Here is a 20600-nt window from a genome sequence, read left to right as displayed (position 1 = left end):
AAAGCAATTATGGTCTAGCGTGTTTTTTGACAGAATTAGTTCTCAGGAAAGTATATGTGTGTGTGTGTGTGTGTGTGTGTGTGTGTGTATATATATATATATATATATATATATATATATATATATATATATATATATATATATATAGTTTAATACCAGCAGAGGTGGTTAATCACATAGACATTTAAAATTTAGGATATAGCTTTTATGTTTTCATGGTCTGAGGACATAAAAGGAGGTCCTCCTGCCCCTAAAAGAGAATAAAGAATTCTTTACCCCAGTCCAATATACAGAGGCTACTATAAATATAAATATGTGAATAAATTTGCACTGTTATTTTATTGTAGTATTACATACTTAGAATAAATTTATTTAAAAGTTAATGATTACTATTGCAATTTTGAAAAGGAAATTAACATTCTTCTTCCCTATCCAAGTTCAGAACCAATTAAGAGGTAGACATGGAAGTTGGAAAAATAGAGATTAAAGAATTTATTTACTCAACAAATATTGAGCACCTAACAAATGTTGACCTGAAACAAAGAGACTGCCAGATATTTCTCCAGCAAAGATGGATTTATTGCAGATCAGCAGAGAATTGCAATTCAGGGTCTGCAACCATGGTGAGCCACATGTGAGGACTTGCAGGACAAGGGAAGGAGACCGCTTTTATAGAGGAAAAGGAAGTGAGGAGGGCTATAGTAAACAAACAGTCCAGGCTTTTCATTGGCTGAGTCCTTGCTGGGAAAGAAGAGGAGTCTTTCTTCTTCCTGTTGGGCTCTGCTGTCCTCAGAGGGTGTGAGAGCTCCCCCTTCTGGTCTCTGGACTCTATTTAATTGAGGTTTCTGTGTATTAATTTTTTTACACTAACATATGCCAGGCACTGTTCTAGATGCTAGAGATAGAGCAAAGAACAACAGAGATTAAAACTCCTGTTCTTATGGAGCTTACATTTTAAGAGGAGAAAGAAACAAGGTAAAGAAATAAAATACATAATATGTTAGATAATTAGTGTTACAGTCAAAAATAAAGCAGAGTGATGGGGGGTGGGAGTTGTGTGTGTTGGTGGGAGGTGCTCACTCAGGTCACATTTGGGTGAAGACCTGGAAGAGATGAGAGAAGATGTAGATGGGAGAAGAGCTCTCCAGGCAGAGGCCCTAAGGTAGGAGCTAACTCCACCCTCAACTGAAAAGGGAGGGAGCTGGGTCCAAGTAGTAGGGGAAGGGCAGGTTAGGGAAAGCCTTGTTGTAGGTTATTGTAAGGACTTTGGATTTAACCGGAAGGGGAGTTTCTTCCTGCTAAAACCAGGATCAGAGAAAGAAGGTTTTAGTCCTGTGACCACAGTGGCCTAATACTTCATCCCTGACTGGACCGACATCCCCCCCCCCAGTCACAGGAACACTGAACCCCCTGGACCTTCCCTGCAGGTCAGGGCCTGCATTCCTCAGAGCAGGCAAATGCAAACCCAGAACTCAGAAGGGCACTGAGCACAGTTCTTGCCTGAAATTAGGTTAAAACATTGATGTGTACCCTGCTTGTTTCTAAAAAATAATTTGAGTAGCTTTGAAACGTAAAACACAAAGAAAAACCCTAGAAATCATAGAGTAAAGGGGCTCTTTGGACTGAGTGAAAACGCTGTGTTGGAGTTCATATCAGTACTTGCCCAAGAATAGGTGAAAAATTCATCACTGTATCATTACCTCCTTAAAAGTGTTTCACATCAATCTCTTGCTGTTCCTATATTAGCATAAAGGATAATGTAGTACTTCAACTGAGAAATCATACTCAGTTGATTTCTTTTTATAATAATATTTTAAGGAGCAGGTGTGAAGTCATTTAAATGTAAATTTTTAAATGACACTTGCAAAGTCAGATAAAAGGATTTGGTGTGTTGCTGATCTTTTTAAAAAGAGGCTCTGTGGGTGGAATTTGCCTGCATTTAATTTGGGCTTGAAAAGAGTGTTCTAAGCTTGTCACAGTTTTGCCCACAGTGTGGGCTGAGTTATTTGGCAATTCCTGGGAAGATGATCTCACCCCAGCTGATGAACAGGAACCCAAACAGCCAAATTCTAGGAACAGACCCAGGTGCAGACTTGACTTGCTGCCTTCTGGAACAGAAGAACTGCTGAGAGCCAGACAGGAGGCAGGCAAGCAGGTTCTTCCTGATTTTACTAGCAGTATTACTGTTGTCATGCATATCCGGTTGAATGCAGCTAAGCGATGCCAGGCCAGGCGAAAATATACATCCTGGACTCTATATCACGTAATTATATGTAGACCGTTCCGAAAGAAGAATGGTAGAGAAACCCCTACCAGCGCCAGTTTTTTGCTTATTGTTCAGTGAGTTTGAATCAACACCTGGGTTACATGAAAGTTCAAAAATATAACAGCAAAAGCTGGGCTATATAAGAAGCTGTGCAAAGCACGCTGACTCTGACATTCTCCTAGAGATTTTTTATTTTTTCTGAACTGTTCCTGGGATATTTGAAATCACTATTAGAATCGCTCCACCTCTAGGAAATACACCGCACAAGTGCAGATTTACTCCTTCGGTTCAGCTGTGTTTGTCGCCCTCCCTGCCACCCCCAGCCGCTTGCAGTTTTGCCTCTTTTCGTCTTTTGCTCGGCTAGAAAGGGAGGGAGCCCTGTGTGGCGGTGGTTGCGGTGCTACCAAGTTTCAGTCAACGCACATCAGTCCCCCTTAGCGGCTAAAAGTAAGAGAGAGGCGGGCTTCCACAACCGTTCCTGCCCGCATGCCTCCACAGAGCGGTTAGGCGTTTGGCTGCAAGCCGCAGAAATGGGCTCTGGCTAAGCACGGGCGTGTGTCAGCAGGCTCTCTGACCGGAACTGACAGAAAGCCAGGCCCAGAAGAGAGCAGGAGGGCTTCCCTGGCGGCGCAGCGGTTAGGAATCCGCCTGCCAATGCAGGGGACACGGGTTCGAGCCCCGGTCCGGGAAGATCCCACCTGCCGTGGAGCAACTAAGCCCGTGCGGTACAACTACTGAGCCTGCACTCTAGAGCCCACGAGCCACAGCTACTGAGCCCTCGTGCCACAGCTACTGAAGCCCGTGCGCCACAACTACTGAGCCTGCACTCTAGAGCCCGCGAGTCACAGCTACTGAAGCCCGCGTGTCACAACTATTGAAGCCCGCGCGCCTAGAGCCCGTGCTCCGCAACAAGAGAAGCCACCACAATGAGAAGCCTGCGCACCGCAATGAAGAGCAGCCCCCGCTCGCCGCAACTAGAGAAAGCCCACGCGCAACAAAGAAGACCCAACGCAGCCAAAAATAAATAAAAAATTTTTTTTTAAAAAGAAGAGGGCAGGAGCCGAAGAAGGACGTGAGTAGAGAGGTTAGGCTGGGAACGGTGTGATGGGCTTTGCTGCCGACACCCGCAGTCCCTCCGCTGCCACCTCCACTGCTCTGGACTTGCATGACCGTCTGCAGGTACAGCCTCACGAGGGACGTCAGCCTGGGTCCCAGCGCCGCCGACAGAGTGGGACGGGGTGCCTGCCTGTTCTTCTTGGTCCACTGTAATGGGCAGTAGAGCAGCAAAAGAGGATTGCTCCCGGTGGGAACAGTATCGGGTATGGGAAAGCCCCCCCCCCGCCCCCCCCCGCCCCCCCACAGAAAAGACAGATGTCTACTACTGTATTGTAGAGACCTGGATTAGCAAGTGTTTTTCCATATGTTGAAACATGGTTCTTACTATTGTAAAACAAGGACTTATTTTTGCATTTTCAGACGGCAGTGAAATTGCAGCTTCAACCTTGATGGAAGTCTTGCTAATGAATAATTTTAAACTTGTCATTAATAAAATCACATACGATGTACAGTGCCCTAAGAAAGGTAAGAAACACAGCTATGCAAGTATCTTAACATTACCCTTTCTCTGTGGGCCTTTTTCAGGGAGCAGGCTTGCCCTAAGAATTTGTTTTAGTTAACCAAATGACCAAGAAGGCTTTGGAGAGCCAATGTTTAAGCTTTTCTAGCAAGGGTAGAAATGATTGGTAGAAGTCATCTGTCAGGGCTTTTAGTCTCATATAGTCTTTTTAGACTTTTAAGGCTTCATTTTAGGATCTTGAATGCTTAATTTGACATTATTGGGTTAAGAAGAAGTGGACCTGAAAATCAGGAACTCAAGCGTATACCGTTGTACAGCTCTTAACTTTTTTTTTTAAGTAGGTTTTCTTTTTTCTAGGGCAGTTTCAGGTTCACAGCGTGGTGGAGCAGAGAGCACAGAGTTCGCATGAGCTCTACCCCTTCCCCACAGTCTCCCCCACTATCAAGCACTGGAGTGGAACATTTTCTGTTGGGTGGGCCAAAACGTTTGTTCGCTTTTTTCCGTTCGATAGCTCTAGTAGCACTTAGCTATCTTTCACTTCATTCAAAACAATTTTGTTACATTGTATCGTGACAGCTGTCACATCAGCATGCATTTAAAAAAAGACATCAAAATTGGTGAGTTTTTGTGTAGCCATTTTAATATGGAAGATGGAAGGAAAAAAGCAACATTTTCAGCATATTATACTTTACTATTTCAAGAAAGGTAAAAACGCAACTGAAACGCAAAAAAAGATTTGTGCAGTGTATGGAGAAGGTGCTGTGACTGATCGAACGTGTCCAAAGTGGTTTGTGAAGTTTCGTGCTGGAGATTTCTCGCTGGATGATGCTCCACGGTCGGGTAGACCAGTGGAAGTTGATAGCGATCAAATTGAAACAATAATTGAGAACAGTCAACGTTATACCACTCGGGAGATAGCCGACATACTCAAAATATCCAAGTCAAGCGTTGAAAATCATCTGCACCATCTTGGTTACGTTAATCGCTTTGATGTTTGGGTTCCACGTAAGTTAATTGAAAAAAACCTTCTTGACCATATTTCCACATGCGATTCTCTACTGAAACGTAATGAAAACGTTCCTTTTTTATCTTTTTTTATATCCTTTTTCTTTTGAATTTTTGAATTTTATTTATTTTTTTATACAGCAGGTTCTTATTAGTTATCCATTTTATACATATTAGTGTATGTATGTCAATCCCAACCTCCCAATTCATCACACCACCACCATCCCCCGCCCAGCCACTTCCCCCCTTGGTGTCCATACATTTGTTCTCTACATCTGTGTCTCAATTTCTGCCCTGCAAACTGGTTCATCTGTACCATTTTTCTAGGTTCCACATATATGCATTAATATATGATATTTGTTTTTCTCTTTCTGACTTACTTCACTCTGTATGACGGTCTCTAGATTCATCCACGTCTCTACAAATGACCCAATATCGTTCCATTTTATGGCTGAGTAATATTCCATTGTATATATGTACCACATCTTCTTTATCCATTCATCTGTCAATGGGCATTTAGGTTGCTTCCATGACCTGGCTATTGTCAATAGTGCTGCAATGAACATTGGGGTGCCTGTGTCTTTTTGAATTATGGTTTTCTCTGGGTATATGCCCAGTAGTGGGATTGCTGGGTCATATGGTAATTCTAATTTTAGCTTTTTAAGGAACCTCCATACTGTTCTCCATAGTGGCTGTATCAGTTTACATTCCCACCAACAGTGCAAGAGGATTCCCTTTTCTCCACACCCTCTCTAGCATTTGTTGTTTGTAGATTTTCTGAAGATGCCTATTCTAACTGGTGTGAGGTGACACCTCACTGTAGTTTTGATTTGCATTTCTCTAATAATCAGTGGTGTTGAGCAGCTTTTCATGTGCCTCTTGGCCATCTGTATGTCTTCTTTGGAGAAATGTCTGTTTAGGTCTTCTGCCCATTTTTGTATTGGGTTGTTTGTTTTTTAATATTGAGCTGCATGAGCTGTATATATATTTTGGAGATTAATCCTTTCCCCGTTGATTTGTTTGCATATTTTCTCCCATTTTGTGGGTTGCCTTTCGTCTTGTTTGTAGTTTCCTTTGCTTTGCAAAAGCTTTTAACTTTCATTAGGTCCCATTTGTTTATTTTGGTTTTTATTGCCATTACTCTAGGAGGTGGATCAAAAAAGATCTTGCTGTGATTTATGTCACAGTGTTCTTCCTATGTTTTCCTCTAAGAGTTTTATAGTGTCCAGTCTTACATATAGGTCTCTAATCCATTTTGAGTTTATTTTTGTGTATGGTGTTAGCGAGTGTTCTAATTTCATTCTTTTACACGTAGCTGTCCAGTTTTCCCAGCACCACTTATTGAAGAGACTGTCTTTTCTCCATTGTATATCCTTGCCTCCTTTGTCATAGATTAGTTGACCATAGGTGCGTGGATTTATCTCTGGGCTTTCTATCTTGTTCCATTGATCTGTATTTCTGTTTTTGTGCCAGTACCATATTGTCTTGATTACTGTAGCTTTGTAGTATAGACTGAAGTCAGGGACTCTGATTCCTCCAGCTCCATTTTTTTCCCTCAAGACTGCTTTGGCTATTCGGGGTCTTTTGTGTCTCCATAGAAATTTTAAGATTTTTGTTCTAGTTCTGTAAAAAAAAATGCCATTGGTAATTTGATAGGGATTGCATTGTATCTGTAGATTGCTTTGGGTAGTATAGTCATTTTCACACTGTTGATTCTTCCAATCCAAGAACATGGTATATCTCTCCATCTGTTGGTACCATCTTTAATTTCTTTCATCAGTGTCTTACAGTTTTCTGCATAGAGGTCTTTTGTCTCCCTAGGTAGGTTTGTTCCTAGGTATTTTATTCTTTTTGTTGCAATGGTAAATGGGAGTGTTTCCTTAATTTCTCTTTCAGATTTTTCATCATTAGTGTATAGGAATGCAAGCGATTTCTGTGCATTAATTTTATATCCTGCAGCTTAACCAGATTCATTGATTAGCTCTAGTAGTTTTCTGGTGACATCTTTAGGATTCTCTATGTATAGTATCATGTCATCTGCAGACAGTGACAGTTTTACTTCTTCTCTTCCAATTTGTATTCCTTTTATTTCTTTTTCTTCTCTGATTGCCGTAGCTAGGACTTCCAAAACTATGTTGAATAATAGTGGTGAGAGTGAACATCCTTGTCTTGTTCCTGATCTTAGAGGAAATGCTTTCAGTTTTTCACCATTGAGAATGATGTTTGCTGTGGGTTTGTCATATATGGCCTTTATTATGTTGAGGTAGGTTCCCTCTATGTGCGCTTTCTGGAGAGTTTTTATCATAAATGGGTGTTGAATTTTGTCTCAAGCTTTTTCTGCATCTATTGAGATGATCATATGGTTTTTATTCTTCAGTTTGTTAATATGGTGTATCACTTTGATTGATTTGCATATATTGAAGAATCCTTGCATCCCTGGGATAAATCCCACTTGATCATGGTGTATGATCCTTTTAATGTGTTGTTGGATTCTGTTTGCTACTATTTTGTTGAGGATTTTTGCATCTATATTCATCAGTGATATTGGTCTGTAATTTTCTTTTTTTGTAGTGTCTTTGTCTGGTTTTGGTATCAGGGTGGTGATGGTGGTCTCATAGAATGCGTTTGGGAGTGTTCCTTCCTCTGCAATTTTTTGGAGGAGTTTGAGAAGGATGGGTGTTAGCTCTTCTCTAAATGTTTGATAGAATTCACCTGTGAAGCCATCTGGTCCTGGACTTCTGTTTGTTGGAAGACTTTTAATCACAGTTTCAATTTCATTACTTGTGATTGGTCTGTTCGTATTTTCTATTTCTTCCTGTTTCATTCTTGGAAGGTTATACCTTTCTGTGAATTTGTCCATTTCTTCCAGATTGTCCATTTTATTGGCATAGAGTTGCTTGTAGTAGTCTCTTAGGATGCTTTGTATTTCTGTGGTGTCTGTTGTAACTTCTCCTTTTTCATTTCTAATTTTATTGATTTGAGTCCTCTCCCTCTTTTTCTTGATGAATCTGGCTAAAGGTTTATCTTCTCAGAGAACCAGCTTTTAGTTTTATTGATCTTTGCTATTGTCTTCTTTGTTTCTATTTCATTTATTTCTGCTCTGATCTTTATGATTTCTTTCCTTCTGCTAACTTTCAGTTTTGTTTGTTCTTCTTTCTCTAGTTCCTTTAGGTCTAAACTTAGGTTGTTTATTTGAGATGTTTGTTGTTTCTTGAGGTAGAATTGTATTGCTATAAACTTCCCTCTTAGTACTGCTTTTGCTGCATCCCATAGGTTTTGGATCGTTGTGTTTTCATTGTCATTTGTCTCTCGGTATTTTTTGATTTCCTCTGATTTCTTCAGTGATCTCTTGGTTATTTAGTAACGTATTGTTTAGCCTCCATGTGTTTGTGTTTTTACGTTTTTTTCCCTGTAATTGATTTCTAATCTCATAGCGTTGTGGTCAGAAAAGATGCCTGATACGATTTCAATTTTCTTAAATTTACTGAGGCTTGATTTGTGACCCAAGGTGTGATCTATCCTGGAGAATGTTCCACATGCACTTGAGAAGAAAGTGTAATCTTCTGTTTTTGGATGGAATGTCCTATAAATATCAATTCAATCTATCTGGTCTATTGTGTCATTTAAAGCTTGTGTTTCCTTATTAATTTTCTGTTTAGATGATCTGTCCATTGGTGTAAGTGAGGTGTTAAAAGTCCCCCACTATTATTGTGTTACTTTCGATATCCTCTTTTATAGCTGTTAGCAGTTATCTTATGTATTGAGGTGCTTCTATGTTGGGTGCATATATATTTACAATTTTTGTATCTTCTTCTTGGATTGATCCCTTGATCATTATGTAGTGTCCTTCCTTGTCTCTTGTAACATTCTTTATTTTAAAGTCTATTTTATCTGATATGAGTATTGCTACTCCAGCTTTCTTTTGATTTCCATCTGCATGGAATATCTTTTTCCATCCCCTCACTTTCAGTCTGTATGTGTCCCTAGGTCTGAAGTGGGTCTGTTGTAGACAGCCTATGTATGGGTCTTGTTTTTGTATCCATTCAGTGAGCCTGTGTCTTTTGGTTGGAGCATTTAATCCATTCATGTTTAAGGTAATTATCGATATGTATGTTCCTATTACCATTTTCTTAATTGTTTTGGGTTTGTTTTGTAGGTTCTTTTCTTCTCTTGTGTTTCCCACTTAGAGAAGTTCCTTTAGCATTTGTTGTAGTGCTGGTTTGGTGGTGCTGAATTCTCTTAGCTTTTGCTTGTCTGTAAAGCTTTTGATTTCTCCATCGAATCCGAATGAGATCCTTGCTGGGTAGAGTAATCTTGGTTGTAGGTTCTCCCCTTTCATCACTTTAAATATGTCATGACACTCCCTTCTGGCTTGTAGAGTTTCTGCTGAGAAATCAGCTGTTAACCTTATGGGAGTTCCCTTGTATGTTATTTGTCTTTTTTCCCTTGCTGCTTTCAATAATTCTTCTTTGTCTTTAAATTTTGCCAATTTGATTACTCTGTGTCTCGGCGTGTTTCTCCTTGGGTTTATCCTGTATGGGACTCTCTGCGCTTCCTGGACTTGGGTGGCTGTTTCCTTTCCCATGTTAGGGAAGTTTTCGACTATAATCTCTTCAAATATTTTCTCTGGTCCTTTCTATTTCTCTTCTCCTTTTGGGTCCCCTATAATGCGAATGTTGTTGCATTTAATGTTGTCCCAGAGGTCTCTTAGGCTGTCTTCATTTCTTTTCTTTCTTTTTTCTTTATTCTGTTCCACAGCAGTGAATTCCACCATTCTGTCTTCCAGGTTACTTATCCGTTCTGCCTCAGTTATTCTGCTATTGATTCCTTCTAGTGTAGTTTTCATTTCAGTTATTGTATTGTTCATCTCTGTTTGTTCTTTAATTCTTCTAGGTCTTTGTTAAACATTTCTTGCATCTTCTCGATCTTTGCCTCCATTCTTTTTCCGAGGTCCTGGATCATCTTCACTATCATTATTCTGAATTCTTTTTCTCGAAGGTTGCCTATCTCCACTTCATTTAGTTGTTTTTCTGGGGTTTTATCTTGTTCCTTCATCTGGTACATAGCCCTCTGCCTTTTCATCTTGTCTATCTTTCTGTGAATGTGGTTTTTGTTCCACAGGCTGCAGGATTGTAGTTCTTCTTGCTTCTGCTGTCTGCCCTCTGGTGGATGAGGCTATCTAAGAGGCTTGTGCAAGTTTCCTGATGGGAGGGACTGGTGGTGGGTAGAGCTGGCTGTTGCTTTGGTGGGCAGAGCTCAGTAAAACGTTAATCCACTTGTCTGCTGATGGGTGGGGCTGGGTTCCCTCCCTGTTGGTTGTTTGACCTGAGGCCACCCAACGCTGGAGCCTACCCGGGCTCTTTGGTGGGGCTGATGGCGGACTCTGGGAGGGCTCATGCCAAGGAGTACTTCCCAGAACTTCTGCTGCCAGTGTCCTTGTCCTCATGGTGAGCCACAGCCACTGCCTGCCTCTGCAGGAGACCCTCCAACACTATCTGGTTGTTCTGGTTCAGTCTTCTCTGGGGTCAGTGCTCCTTCCCCTGGGTCCTGATGCACACACTACTTTGTGTGTGTACCCTCCAAGAGTGGAGTCTTTGTTTTCCCCAGGCCTGTCAAAGTCCTGCAATCAAATCCTGCTAGCCTTCAAAGTCTGATTCTCTAGGAATTCTCCCCCCCGTTGCCTGACCCCCAGGTTGGGAAGCCTGACGTGGGGCTCAGAACCTTCACTCCAGTGGGTGGACTTCTGTGGTATAAGTGTTCTCCAGTTTGTGAGTCACCCACCCAGCAGTTATGGGATTTGATTTGATTGTGATTGCACCTCTCCTACCGTCTCATTGCAGCTTCTCCTTTGTCTTTGGATGTGGGTATCACCATGATCAGCCTCACTGATTCTTTTTCCCCTCTGTGTCTAGTTTACTGGTGAACCTGTCAAAGGCATTCTTCCTTTCTATTAAAGTGTTTTTGATTTCTGGCAATTCTTTTTGATTCTTTGTTACAATATTCATCTCTCTGTTTACATTACTCATCTGTTCTTGCATGTTGTCAACTTTTTCCATCACAGCCCTTACCGTATTAATCATATTTGTCTTAATTTCCTGGTCTGAAAATTCCAAAATCTCTGCCATATCAGATTCTGATTCTGATGCTTGCTTTGTTTCTTTAGATTGCTTTTTCTTGCCTTGTAATTTTTTGTTGAAAGCTAGACATGATATTATTAAAAATAGAAACTGAAGCAAGTAGGTCTTTAGTGTGAGGTTTTATGTGTATCTGACCAGGAGCTCAGCTGTTTACTGTTTGCTATAGCTGTAGGTATCAGAGGCTTCAGTTTTTTCTAGTGTCCCTGTTTCTCTACCCTGTTGTATTTGAGTTTCCCTAGAAATTCTTTCTTGAATGGAGTCTGTGTCTTGCACAGAACTGGAGCCCTGTTGATGTGGCGTTAAGGTGTTGGGGAGGAGAAGCATTCTATAATTTTATGGTTAAATCTCAAGGTTTTTATTGGGCCAGGATTACTGTGCTGTAACCTTCAGAAGAGTTTCTTAGCCATTTTTTCCCTCCCCTATATGAGACAGGAAGGCTAGAGGGACCTGGAGTTGGCTAATTGCCCTTTCTCCAGGCCAGACTAGGTTCTGGTAAAGTACAGTTGACCCTTGAACAACATAGGTTTGAACTGCATGGGTCCACTTTACATGCAGATTTGTTTCAATAAACACTGCAGTGCTAAGTGGCCCACAGTTGGTTTAGTCCATGGAATCATGGATACACAGGGCCAACTATAAAGTTATACGTGGATTTTTGACTGCATGTGGGGTTGGTGCCCCTATCCCCCATATTGTTTGAGGGTCAACTGTAATTTCCTTGGTATGGAGAAAGTAATGCTCAGGACTGTTTCAAAATGGTTACTTTTCTCCTTTCTCTGCTGGAGGCAGGGAGATATTTTTCTCTGATCTCTGACCTTCACTGTGAGAACCTGGTGGGACTCCTGGAGGTAAAACTCATGAACGTGTGACTGTTTTTATTTCTCAAACTAGTCAGCACTGAGCCTTCAGCAATTCAACAATTATAGTTTAGTGTTCCTATCAGTATTGGCTCCAGAGGTTTCTGCTCTCAGTAAGCTGTGGTTGTGGACTATCGGGGTTAGGATGAAGTAATACTGAGTCTATGCCTTAATAAATAGACAGTGAGATAAATAAATCAGTAAATAAGGGAAGGTTCATGTTTATAGTTGGAATGCCAAGTTCTGACTGGTAAATATGGGAGGGCTGTTGTAGTTGAAAAATTATATTGCAGCCAAATTCAGACAAGAATCATCAGTAGATGCCAAGGGGATGAGGAGAGGTGGGGGGAGGTGATTTAGATACAGAAAATAAAACAGAGAAGAGCTACGAAAACAACTAAGAAAAGTTAATAAAATGGCAATAAGTACATACCTATCAATAATTACTTTAAATGTCAATGGACTAAATGCTCCACTCAAAAGACATAGGGGCATCTGATTGGATAAAAAAACAAGAACCTTCTGTATGCTGCCTACAAGAGACTCACTTCAGAGCTAAAGACATACACAGACTGAAAAGGAGGGGATGGAAAAAGATATTTCATGCAAATGGAAACTGGGCGGAAGACCTGAATAGACATTTCTCCGAAGAAGACATACAGATAGCTAACAGGCCCATGAAAAGATGCTCAACATCGCTAATTATTAGAGAAATGCAAATCAAAACAATGAGATATCACCTCACAACTGTTAGAGTGGCTATCATCGAAATGTCTACAAATAACAAATCTTGGTGAGGATGTGGAGAAAAGGAAACCCCTGTACACTGTTGGTGGGAATGTAAATCAGTGCAGCCAGTATGGAAAACATTGTGGAGGTTCCTCAAAAAAACTAAAACTAGGACTACCATATGATCCAGCAATTCCACTCCTGGTATGCATATAGAAAAAAATGAAAACACTAATTTGAAAAGATACATGCACCCCAGTGTTCATAGCAACACTGTTTACAGTAGTTAACCCAAGTGTCCATCAACAGACGATTGGCTTAAGAAGATGTGGTATGTACATACACACACATACACACACACACACACTAGAATATTACTCAGCCATAAAAAAGAATGAAATTCTGCCATTTGCAGCAACCTGGATGGACCTAGAAAATATTATGCTTAGTCAGACAAAAACAAATACTGTATGATATCACTTATATGTGGAATCTAAAAAATAAAACAAATGTATATAGCAAAACAGAAACAGACTCACAGGTATAGAAAACAAGCTAGTGGTTACCAGTTGGGAAGAGGCAAGATAGGGGTAGGGGATTAAGAGATACAAACTGTAAAATAAGCAACAAGGAGATATTATACAGCACAGGAAATTATAGCCATTATTTTGTAGTAACTTTTAATGGAGTATAATATGTAAAAATACTCAATTACTATGCTGTACACCTGAAACTAATATAATATTGTAAGTCAACTATACTTCAACAAAAGAAAAAATAAGGACATGCTAACAAAAAATGGGAGTAAGTCACAAGGACACGGGAGCCAGCTTAAGGGGCTCCTGCTAACCATATCTGGTACAATTTGAAGACCATTGGCTCCCATGTCCTTATGACTTGCCCCCATTTTTATTTTAAGCATTTTCTTACTTTCTGGTATAACTAGATGATCCAGGCTGATCTCGTGCTCCAGCACTGATATCAGCAATTACTCTGAAGATCCCTTGAGGAAAAATATTTTTAAAAATTTTCAAACACAAATTAAGTATAGAGAAATTAAAACAAATCCATCATTTCAACAATTATGAACATTCTTCTATTCTTGATTCTTTTTAAAAATCAGGACAGTATTTAACCCCAGAGACAAGGATGGAAGAAATTGAGAAAAATGAAAATGAAAATCCATGTTGAGATAGAAATTTCATGTCCAGTGAGTTCCCAACACTCTGCAAGGTCTTCTACTTCCCATTTAGCATTTGAGGGAATAAGTGGAGATAAACATTTTCAGGGCACCTCATTGTTCTACTTGATCTTCCTCTTCTGGACAAGCGCCAGTTAACAGACCCAAATGGCCTGGTCACATTAAGCAACTTCCATTCCCACTTTTTGTAAATTTCCACTTCTGCTTAAGCCCCTTGATGTTCTCCTCCCTCCCTGAAACCCCCCCCCACCTCTGCACAAATAGAAGTTGAGTTCAGTTCATGCCAGATCCCCTTCCCTAGTACAATAGTTACTGAATAAAATCTATCCTTACCACTTGAACTAGTGTCTGGCTTTGTTTATCTTTGTTATGTTCCACAGCTTTGGACAAAATCATGCCCCATCTCTGCCATTTTTCTGTATGTAGACCTTTTATGTATCCATACATTTTTTTCATCACAGCAAAAGGGCTCTGACTGTTCTGCAAATCTCAGAAGGCTAAAAGGGAACTTCTCGTTTCTACCTCTTTGTGGAGCTTTAGCCTAGAATGTGGAAAGGATTAAAGACCACAATAAAGTCTTGAAGAAGTGGGTGGAGATAGAGGAAAATTAACTTCAGGACTGCTGTCACAGACTGGAAAACCGCTGGGATAATACTGACACTAGGATCATAAATCTCCCTTATCTGCAGTTGTTTCTGCTGCCTGGCAGGAAGGTCTGTCTTCTCTCCCCTCACTTTGTCCCCCTATCTCAAATTCTCTTACAGTGGTGGGGAACAGTTATAACCCTCAGAAAGGCATCATTACAGCCCAGTTTTATATAGATCTATAGATCCACTGAAGTGGTAGTATGAGAGAAATCCAGAATCAAAAGAACTGTGTTAAAAGCTCAGAAACTGATTCCCTTTCGTCAGTATGAACCTCCCTTCAGATCTATACCTTGTTGAAAAGAACTTACACTTGAATTGCTTTTCAAATGTATATTATACTTTCGTTTACATGTTTGTACACCAGTTTCCCTCCCCAGGGGATCCTAAAATGATTTTGGATAGATAGTTGAGGGTGAAGAAGGATCTTAGGTTAACTCGGGTATAAAAGTGAACCCGTAACTAATGTGTTACAAACTCAGGTGAGGTATTCACCTGGGTTCTGGTAGATGGATACTTCCTTTTCCTGTATTATTCTTCCTTTTTTTAAAAAAGAAACAGCACTAGTCATATTACAAAAGAAAAAAGACAAAAACATAATGAATTTTAAACCTACTGTCTGGTTATTTATTATTCCAGAGAGAGATGAATGGAATCACCTGAGACAGGAACAAAGGCGGGTACCAAATGCCCCCCGAGGAGTGGGGAGCGCCCAAGCGGCCAGCCAGGGGAACTCAGATTTGGTTCCCTAGACTTACAAACCCTGGAGGAGAAGATGTGGTAACTGCCTTATGTTTCCCTTGTGTCTTCTTTTCTCAGAAAAACTGAGTAGTGAGCACACTACTGAGATGGAAAACATGAAATCCTTGGTTCACAGACTGTTCACAGCCTTGCATTTAGAAGAGTTTCAGAAAAAGAGAGAGCACCATCTGCTGGAGAAAATTGACCACCTGAAGGGACAGCTGCAGCCCCTCGAACAGGTTCGGAAGCATCACCCGTTGAGTCTGTTTGTAAATAACACCCAATATTTATTGGTATTATTGCTTCATGTGAGTGTTTTTCTGAATGCTTTACATAGGCTTATTTTCTCCTTTAATCCTCACAATGAGCCTCTGAGTTTGGTATTGTTATCGTCCTCATTCTTCAGGTGAGGAAACTAAGACAGCAAAGGTATACAAGCTAATACGTATTAGAGCCAGAACTTGAACTCTGGTGGTCTGACTCCAGGCTGCTGTCGTAAACTCTGTGCCGTGCGTCCTTCCCATGGATCGGCCATAGTATCTTGGTAACTGAGTCTAAGGTGAGCCGGGATGCGCTAGCTGGAGCACTGCCACAGTTTGTTTTTCAGAGAACAGGCCCACGGCTCCCACTCTGCTCAACGGAATTGCAGCTGGAAAGTTAGCAGTGGCTTCCTAACATCTGAAGTTAATCAGTGGTGGAGGAAAAAAACAAACAACTTTTCTGGGGAGGAGGGGCAGGAGTCTGTTTTACTTTAAGGGAAAAATGCATTTTTTAAACTTCTGATCCCACTTGTGATTTTTAAAAATGGGTAGGTGTATGTGTATCTTTGTGTATGAATAAAAAGTTTCTAGAGGTAGAAGAAGCTTTTTTTGTTGTTTTATGAAAGTATAGTTGTGTTAAATTCTGCTGTACAGCAGTGATTTAGTTATACATACATATACACACTTTTGTTTATATTCTTTTCCATTACGGTTTATCACAGGATATTGAATATGGATCCCTGTACTATATACAGTAGGACCTTGTTGTTGAAAGAAACTTTTTTTCGGGGGGGCTGCGTCGGGTCTTCCTTGCGGCACGCGGGCTTCAGAGCGCTTGGGCTCTGTAGTTGTGGCGTGTGTCCTCTCTAGTTGAGGTGCGCGAGCTCAGTAGTTGTTGGCGCACGGGCTTAGTTGCCCGGCAGCATGTGGGATCTAAGTTCCCCGACCAGGGATCGAACCTGCGTCCCCTGCATTGGAAGGCTAATTCTTTACCCCTGGACCTCCAGGGAGGTCCCTAAAAGAAACTTTTGATAGTGATTACCTCTAAGAATACTTAGGGGATGCCAGAGAGAGGGACATTTTTATTTGGTGGATGGTACGTTTTAATTTTTTCTTTACTTTTTAAAAAGTTGGTGATATTTACTTGCGTTAAGATTTAAAAACCTAAAAAGGTGGCCAATGGAAAGTTTTCCTCCTACTGTCCTCCCAGTACCATATCCCTGAACCTGTGAATCATTTCAGATTTTCTTTATCTATGTGCAAACAAATGCAAGTATATTATTATTTTGTTCCCTTTTCCAGGAAACAGTATATGCTATTATACACTTTTCTCACCTTTTTTCATTAACAGTATATCCTGGAAAGATCTCCGTATTGGTACATAGAGAGCCTCCTCACTATAGCTGCGTGATACCTTGATGAAAAATTGGATAATTTATGGTCTTTTACTCTTAAGAATGAACCTATGATGAATCACATGTGTGCAAGTGTACCTGTAGGATGAATTCCCAGAAGTGAAATTGCTGAGTCAAAGAAACTAGGCATGTAATTTTTAGTTAGGTTTCAGAGGATGACTTCTGAATTTTTCATTGTATACCCTTCTATACTGTTTAAATTTTTTTCCATGGGCAGGTGTTACCTTTATAATTTAAAAAATGGTTTATTAATTAACTGGTTTGGAAATAAGTGATCACTCATGAATGTATATGTTTTATACATTCTATTTTTTCATAAATCAGACCTCTTTAAAGTAATACAGATGTGCATTACTTTACTTTTCTTCCTTTTCTGCTTTTTTTTTTTTTTAAGTTGGTGCAATGTAAACTGAACTAACAGTCACTTTTTTTCCCCTCAGATGAAAGCGAGAATTGAAGCTCGCTCAGAAGTCAAAACCAACGGACTTCTGTGGGCTGGATTAGCGTTGCTGTCCATTCAGGGCGGGGCAATGGCCTGGCTCACTTGGTGGGTGTACTCCTGGGATATCATGGAGCCAGTTACATACTTCATCACATTTTCAAATTCCATGGTCTTTTTTGCATACTTTATAGTCACTCGACAGGTGAGTAGTTTGTTAAGAAAATGGTAAGTTATAACATCTTTTATAAATAATTTCTTATCCAAGTAATGAGCAATAAAACCTTTTTATTTATTGAATTACTGCTATCTGGGTTTTTATCAGGTGTTAAATTTTGTTGTTTTCCAGAGGATGGAGATTTATATATACCACAGAGAAACTGTGTATAACCTCTATAGAGAAATAAATAGTACAACTTAACAAATTCCTCCGTTGAGATAAACACATCAAATTTGTGTACTCTGTGTCCTGTTTATAAATAAAATTGAATTTGTATTGCAAACCACCCAGTAACTTTAGCTTATCACGTGATTATTTTGCCAAAAATCTGCACTTTCCTTTTTCTCTTTTCTTTCCCTATATGTGTAATTTCTCTTCCCAGCTTGCTTGCTTTTGAAAGGAGCAGCTGATCTCAAATGAGACTAAATGTTTTACTTGTGTTGCCTTATGCTTGCTCTGATGGCCACTGCACGTATTTTACTCATCTGCCTTCCTTTGCTTTTTTGTTGCTAAGGCACGTTTCTTGCAGAGGTATTATGTTCATTTAAAGCATGTTCTGTTCTGGTTTTTTGATTTTTTTTTTTTTTTTTTAGGATTATACTTACTCAGCTGTTAAGAGTAGGCAGTTTCTTCACTTCTTCCATAAGAAATCAAAGCAACAGCATTTTGATGTGGTGCAGTACAACAAGTTACAAGAAGATCTTGCTAAGGTACCTTATTGCAAATACGACATCTTATAGCTGGTCTTGTTTGGGAGCCAGAATTTAGTGTCAGGGAAATACAATCGGTGGCTCATCCTCATGCGTTAAATCTTGGTCCTGCATAGGCTTCTCTGTATTGTGGTTTTGTTCAGTGAAATAGCTGACATGTCCTGATACTAATTTCCTACAGTTTTATTCTTGTCATCTGTGTTCTACATTGGCATAGCTTTAAATGTATATGGAAAATGTCTTAAATGACTTTGAGATAGTAAAATAACAGTTTTCAATAGAAATCTATCTCTAAGTGAATGTGTTTTTAAAGAACAAAGTCCAATATCAAGCTCAATTGCAGATTCTATAACTATTAAGAACTAAAAGAAAGTAGAATTTTAGGAAGATGAGCACTCTGATAAACAATTTTAAGCTCTCGAAAGGTTTTTACAAGTTTCTTCTGCTTATAAATAGAATCAATATGGTGTTCCTCCTTTCATCATTTCCTTCTTTCAGATGCGAAAACAGAGGTTATACACTGTTAGAAAGTGGGGAAACCAAGTTATGAAGCTAAAAGTTTGGATCCTTTGCTCTGGAGCACTTCCATATAATCTGTTTCCTAGGCAGCTTTTACCTTTGGCCTCCCAGTGGACTCATTAGCTTTTTAAATTTTTCTTAGTAATTTTATAAGAAAAAAGTTTTGGTAGAAATATCTTCCACTGCTCAATGCATGATCATTTAATAGCCAGTAATCATCATATCTTTTGTTACCCGTAACTTCTAAACTACCCATCCCTGAAATTTAAAAAAAGGAAGGATTTAACAAGAATTTGTAGTCCAAAAATTGGAGATAAAGAGCCTTTAAAAAATGTTTAAATTCCTTATAATCATTACTTAGGAAAAAAATAATGATCCTTTTTTTTTTTTTTTTTTAATTTAGTGGATACTTTTGCATTTAAATGATCTAATCCGTGAAGGCTAAGGAATGGTCTTTCAACTGGTTTATAGCACTGGGCATTGAAGATTTAGAGTAGCAAACTGTAAAGTTTTGGGTTTTTTTTAAGGTAATAAAGTTGAGAAAAAAAGGGAAACTGATAGGTCAGAGTAGTGGGGGTTTTTTTGTTTGGTTTTTTATAAACTGGAAAAACCACTGTAAAGGGGAAAACTAACATTACAAGAACTATAAGGATGAACTAGAAACTCTAAACTCATCTTTTACAAGAGGATCCACATAAATTGAAATATTGTAGGCAGTTTCCACTCATAGTTTAGATCTATATATTGACCTAAGGAGACGTTAAAGGTATAGAATTCCTTGTGAACAGTAATCTGATACGTTTGTGGTCCTCTCTGATCAGTGCCTCTTCTTATTCCCATGGACAGGCTACTGAAGCCCTGAGACGGGTGCGCCACTCTATTTGCAATGCAAGTAGAGGAACTCGATGAAAAGAAGTAATCTTACATTTTTAAATGTCAATGAATTTTTCCATTATGTGTTCATTTTGCAACTTAGCAACTGGAACTTTCGTCCCATAGTTCATTTGAATTTGACTGTTTCAATCTCTTGTTAATAAAAAAAAAATGCAAAACACAGGTATTCTTTGATGTTCTCATTTGAGATTTTCAGTTTGTGGATTTTCACGGCTTGTTGAGGTTTACTACTGGAAGGAGCTTGGATGCGTCTGTCAAAATCAAAGCTGCTGCTATTACAGTTCAGCATTTAAGAAGCTTTGTCAGCCTGTCCTGTGTTCATTCCCGTGCGGAGGTGAAATGGTCAGTGTTCTTGGCTTCACTTTGATTCTTAGGCTTCATTTATAATCATCTGGTCATTAATTTCTTTTTAAATTCACAGTAGTTGCAAGACTTTTATCATTAAATATAGTTAAAATTATTATAAAATGTCATTTGAAATGTTGCATCATAACTAATATTTACTTAGGTACTATTTATCATTTGTTGTCAAGTACTGTTCTAGGCACTTCACATATATATTATTTGTAATCCTATAATCCTAGGCGGTAGCTGTTTTTAATCCCAATTTAATAATAAGGAAACAGTTCAGAGAGGTTAATTTGCCCAAGTGCACACAGCTAGAAAAGATTTTTTTTTAAAAAATAAATTTATTTATTTATTTATTTATTTTTGGCTGCGTTGGGTCCTCGTTGCTGCACGCGGGCTTCCTCTAGTTGTGGCGAGCAGGGGCTACTCTTCCTTGCGGTGTGCGGGCTTCTCATTGCGGTGGCTTCTCTTGTTGCGGAGCACGGGCTCTAGGCGCGTGGGCTTCAGTAGTTGTGGCGCGAGGGCTCAGTAGTTGTGGCTCACGGGCTCTAGAGCGCAGCAGACTCAGTAGTTGTGGTGCACGGGCTTAGTTGCTCCGCGGCATGTGGGATCTTCCCAGACCAGGGCTCGAACCCGTGT

The 20600-nt window shown here is 39.7% G+C and overlaps 1 protein-coding gene across 1 annotated transcript in view; it reads left to right on the top strand.

Annotated features, from left to right (window-relative positions):
• The window catches only part of MCUB (mitochondrial calcium uniporter dominant negative subunit beta), a 93206-nt gene extending 73464 nt beyond the window's left edge, over positions 1–19742 (top strand). The window contains 6 exon segments of the mRNA XM_061191160.1: positions 3743–3847; positions 15235–15395; positions 17272–17475; positions 18084–18200; positions 19566–19603; positions 19605–19742. Of these exon segments, the coding sequence (XP_061047143.1) occupies positions 3743–3847; positions 15235–15395; positions 17272–17475; positions 18084–18200; positions 19566–19603; positions 19605–19638 (659 nt within the window). The 3' untranslated portion in view covers positions 19639–19742.
• Positions 19743–20600: the final 858 nt, after the last annotated feature.

The sequence above is a fragment of the Eubalaena glacialis genome, chromosome 5 (genome assembly GCF_028564815.1).
Source record: "Eubalaena glacialis isolate mEubGla1 chromosome 5, mEubGla1.1.hap2.+ XY, whole genome shotgun sequence".
Classification (NCBI taxonomy): Eukaryota; Metazoa; Chordata; class Mammalia; order Artiodactyla; family Balaenidae; genus Eubalaena; species Eubalaena glacialis.
The sequence above is the reverse complement of the archived record's forward strand: the minus strand, read 5'-3'. Positions and strand labels throughout refer to the sequence as shown.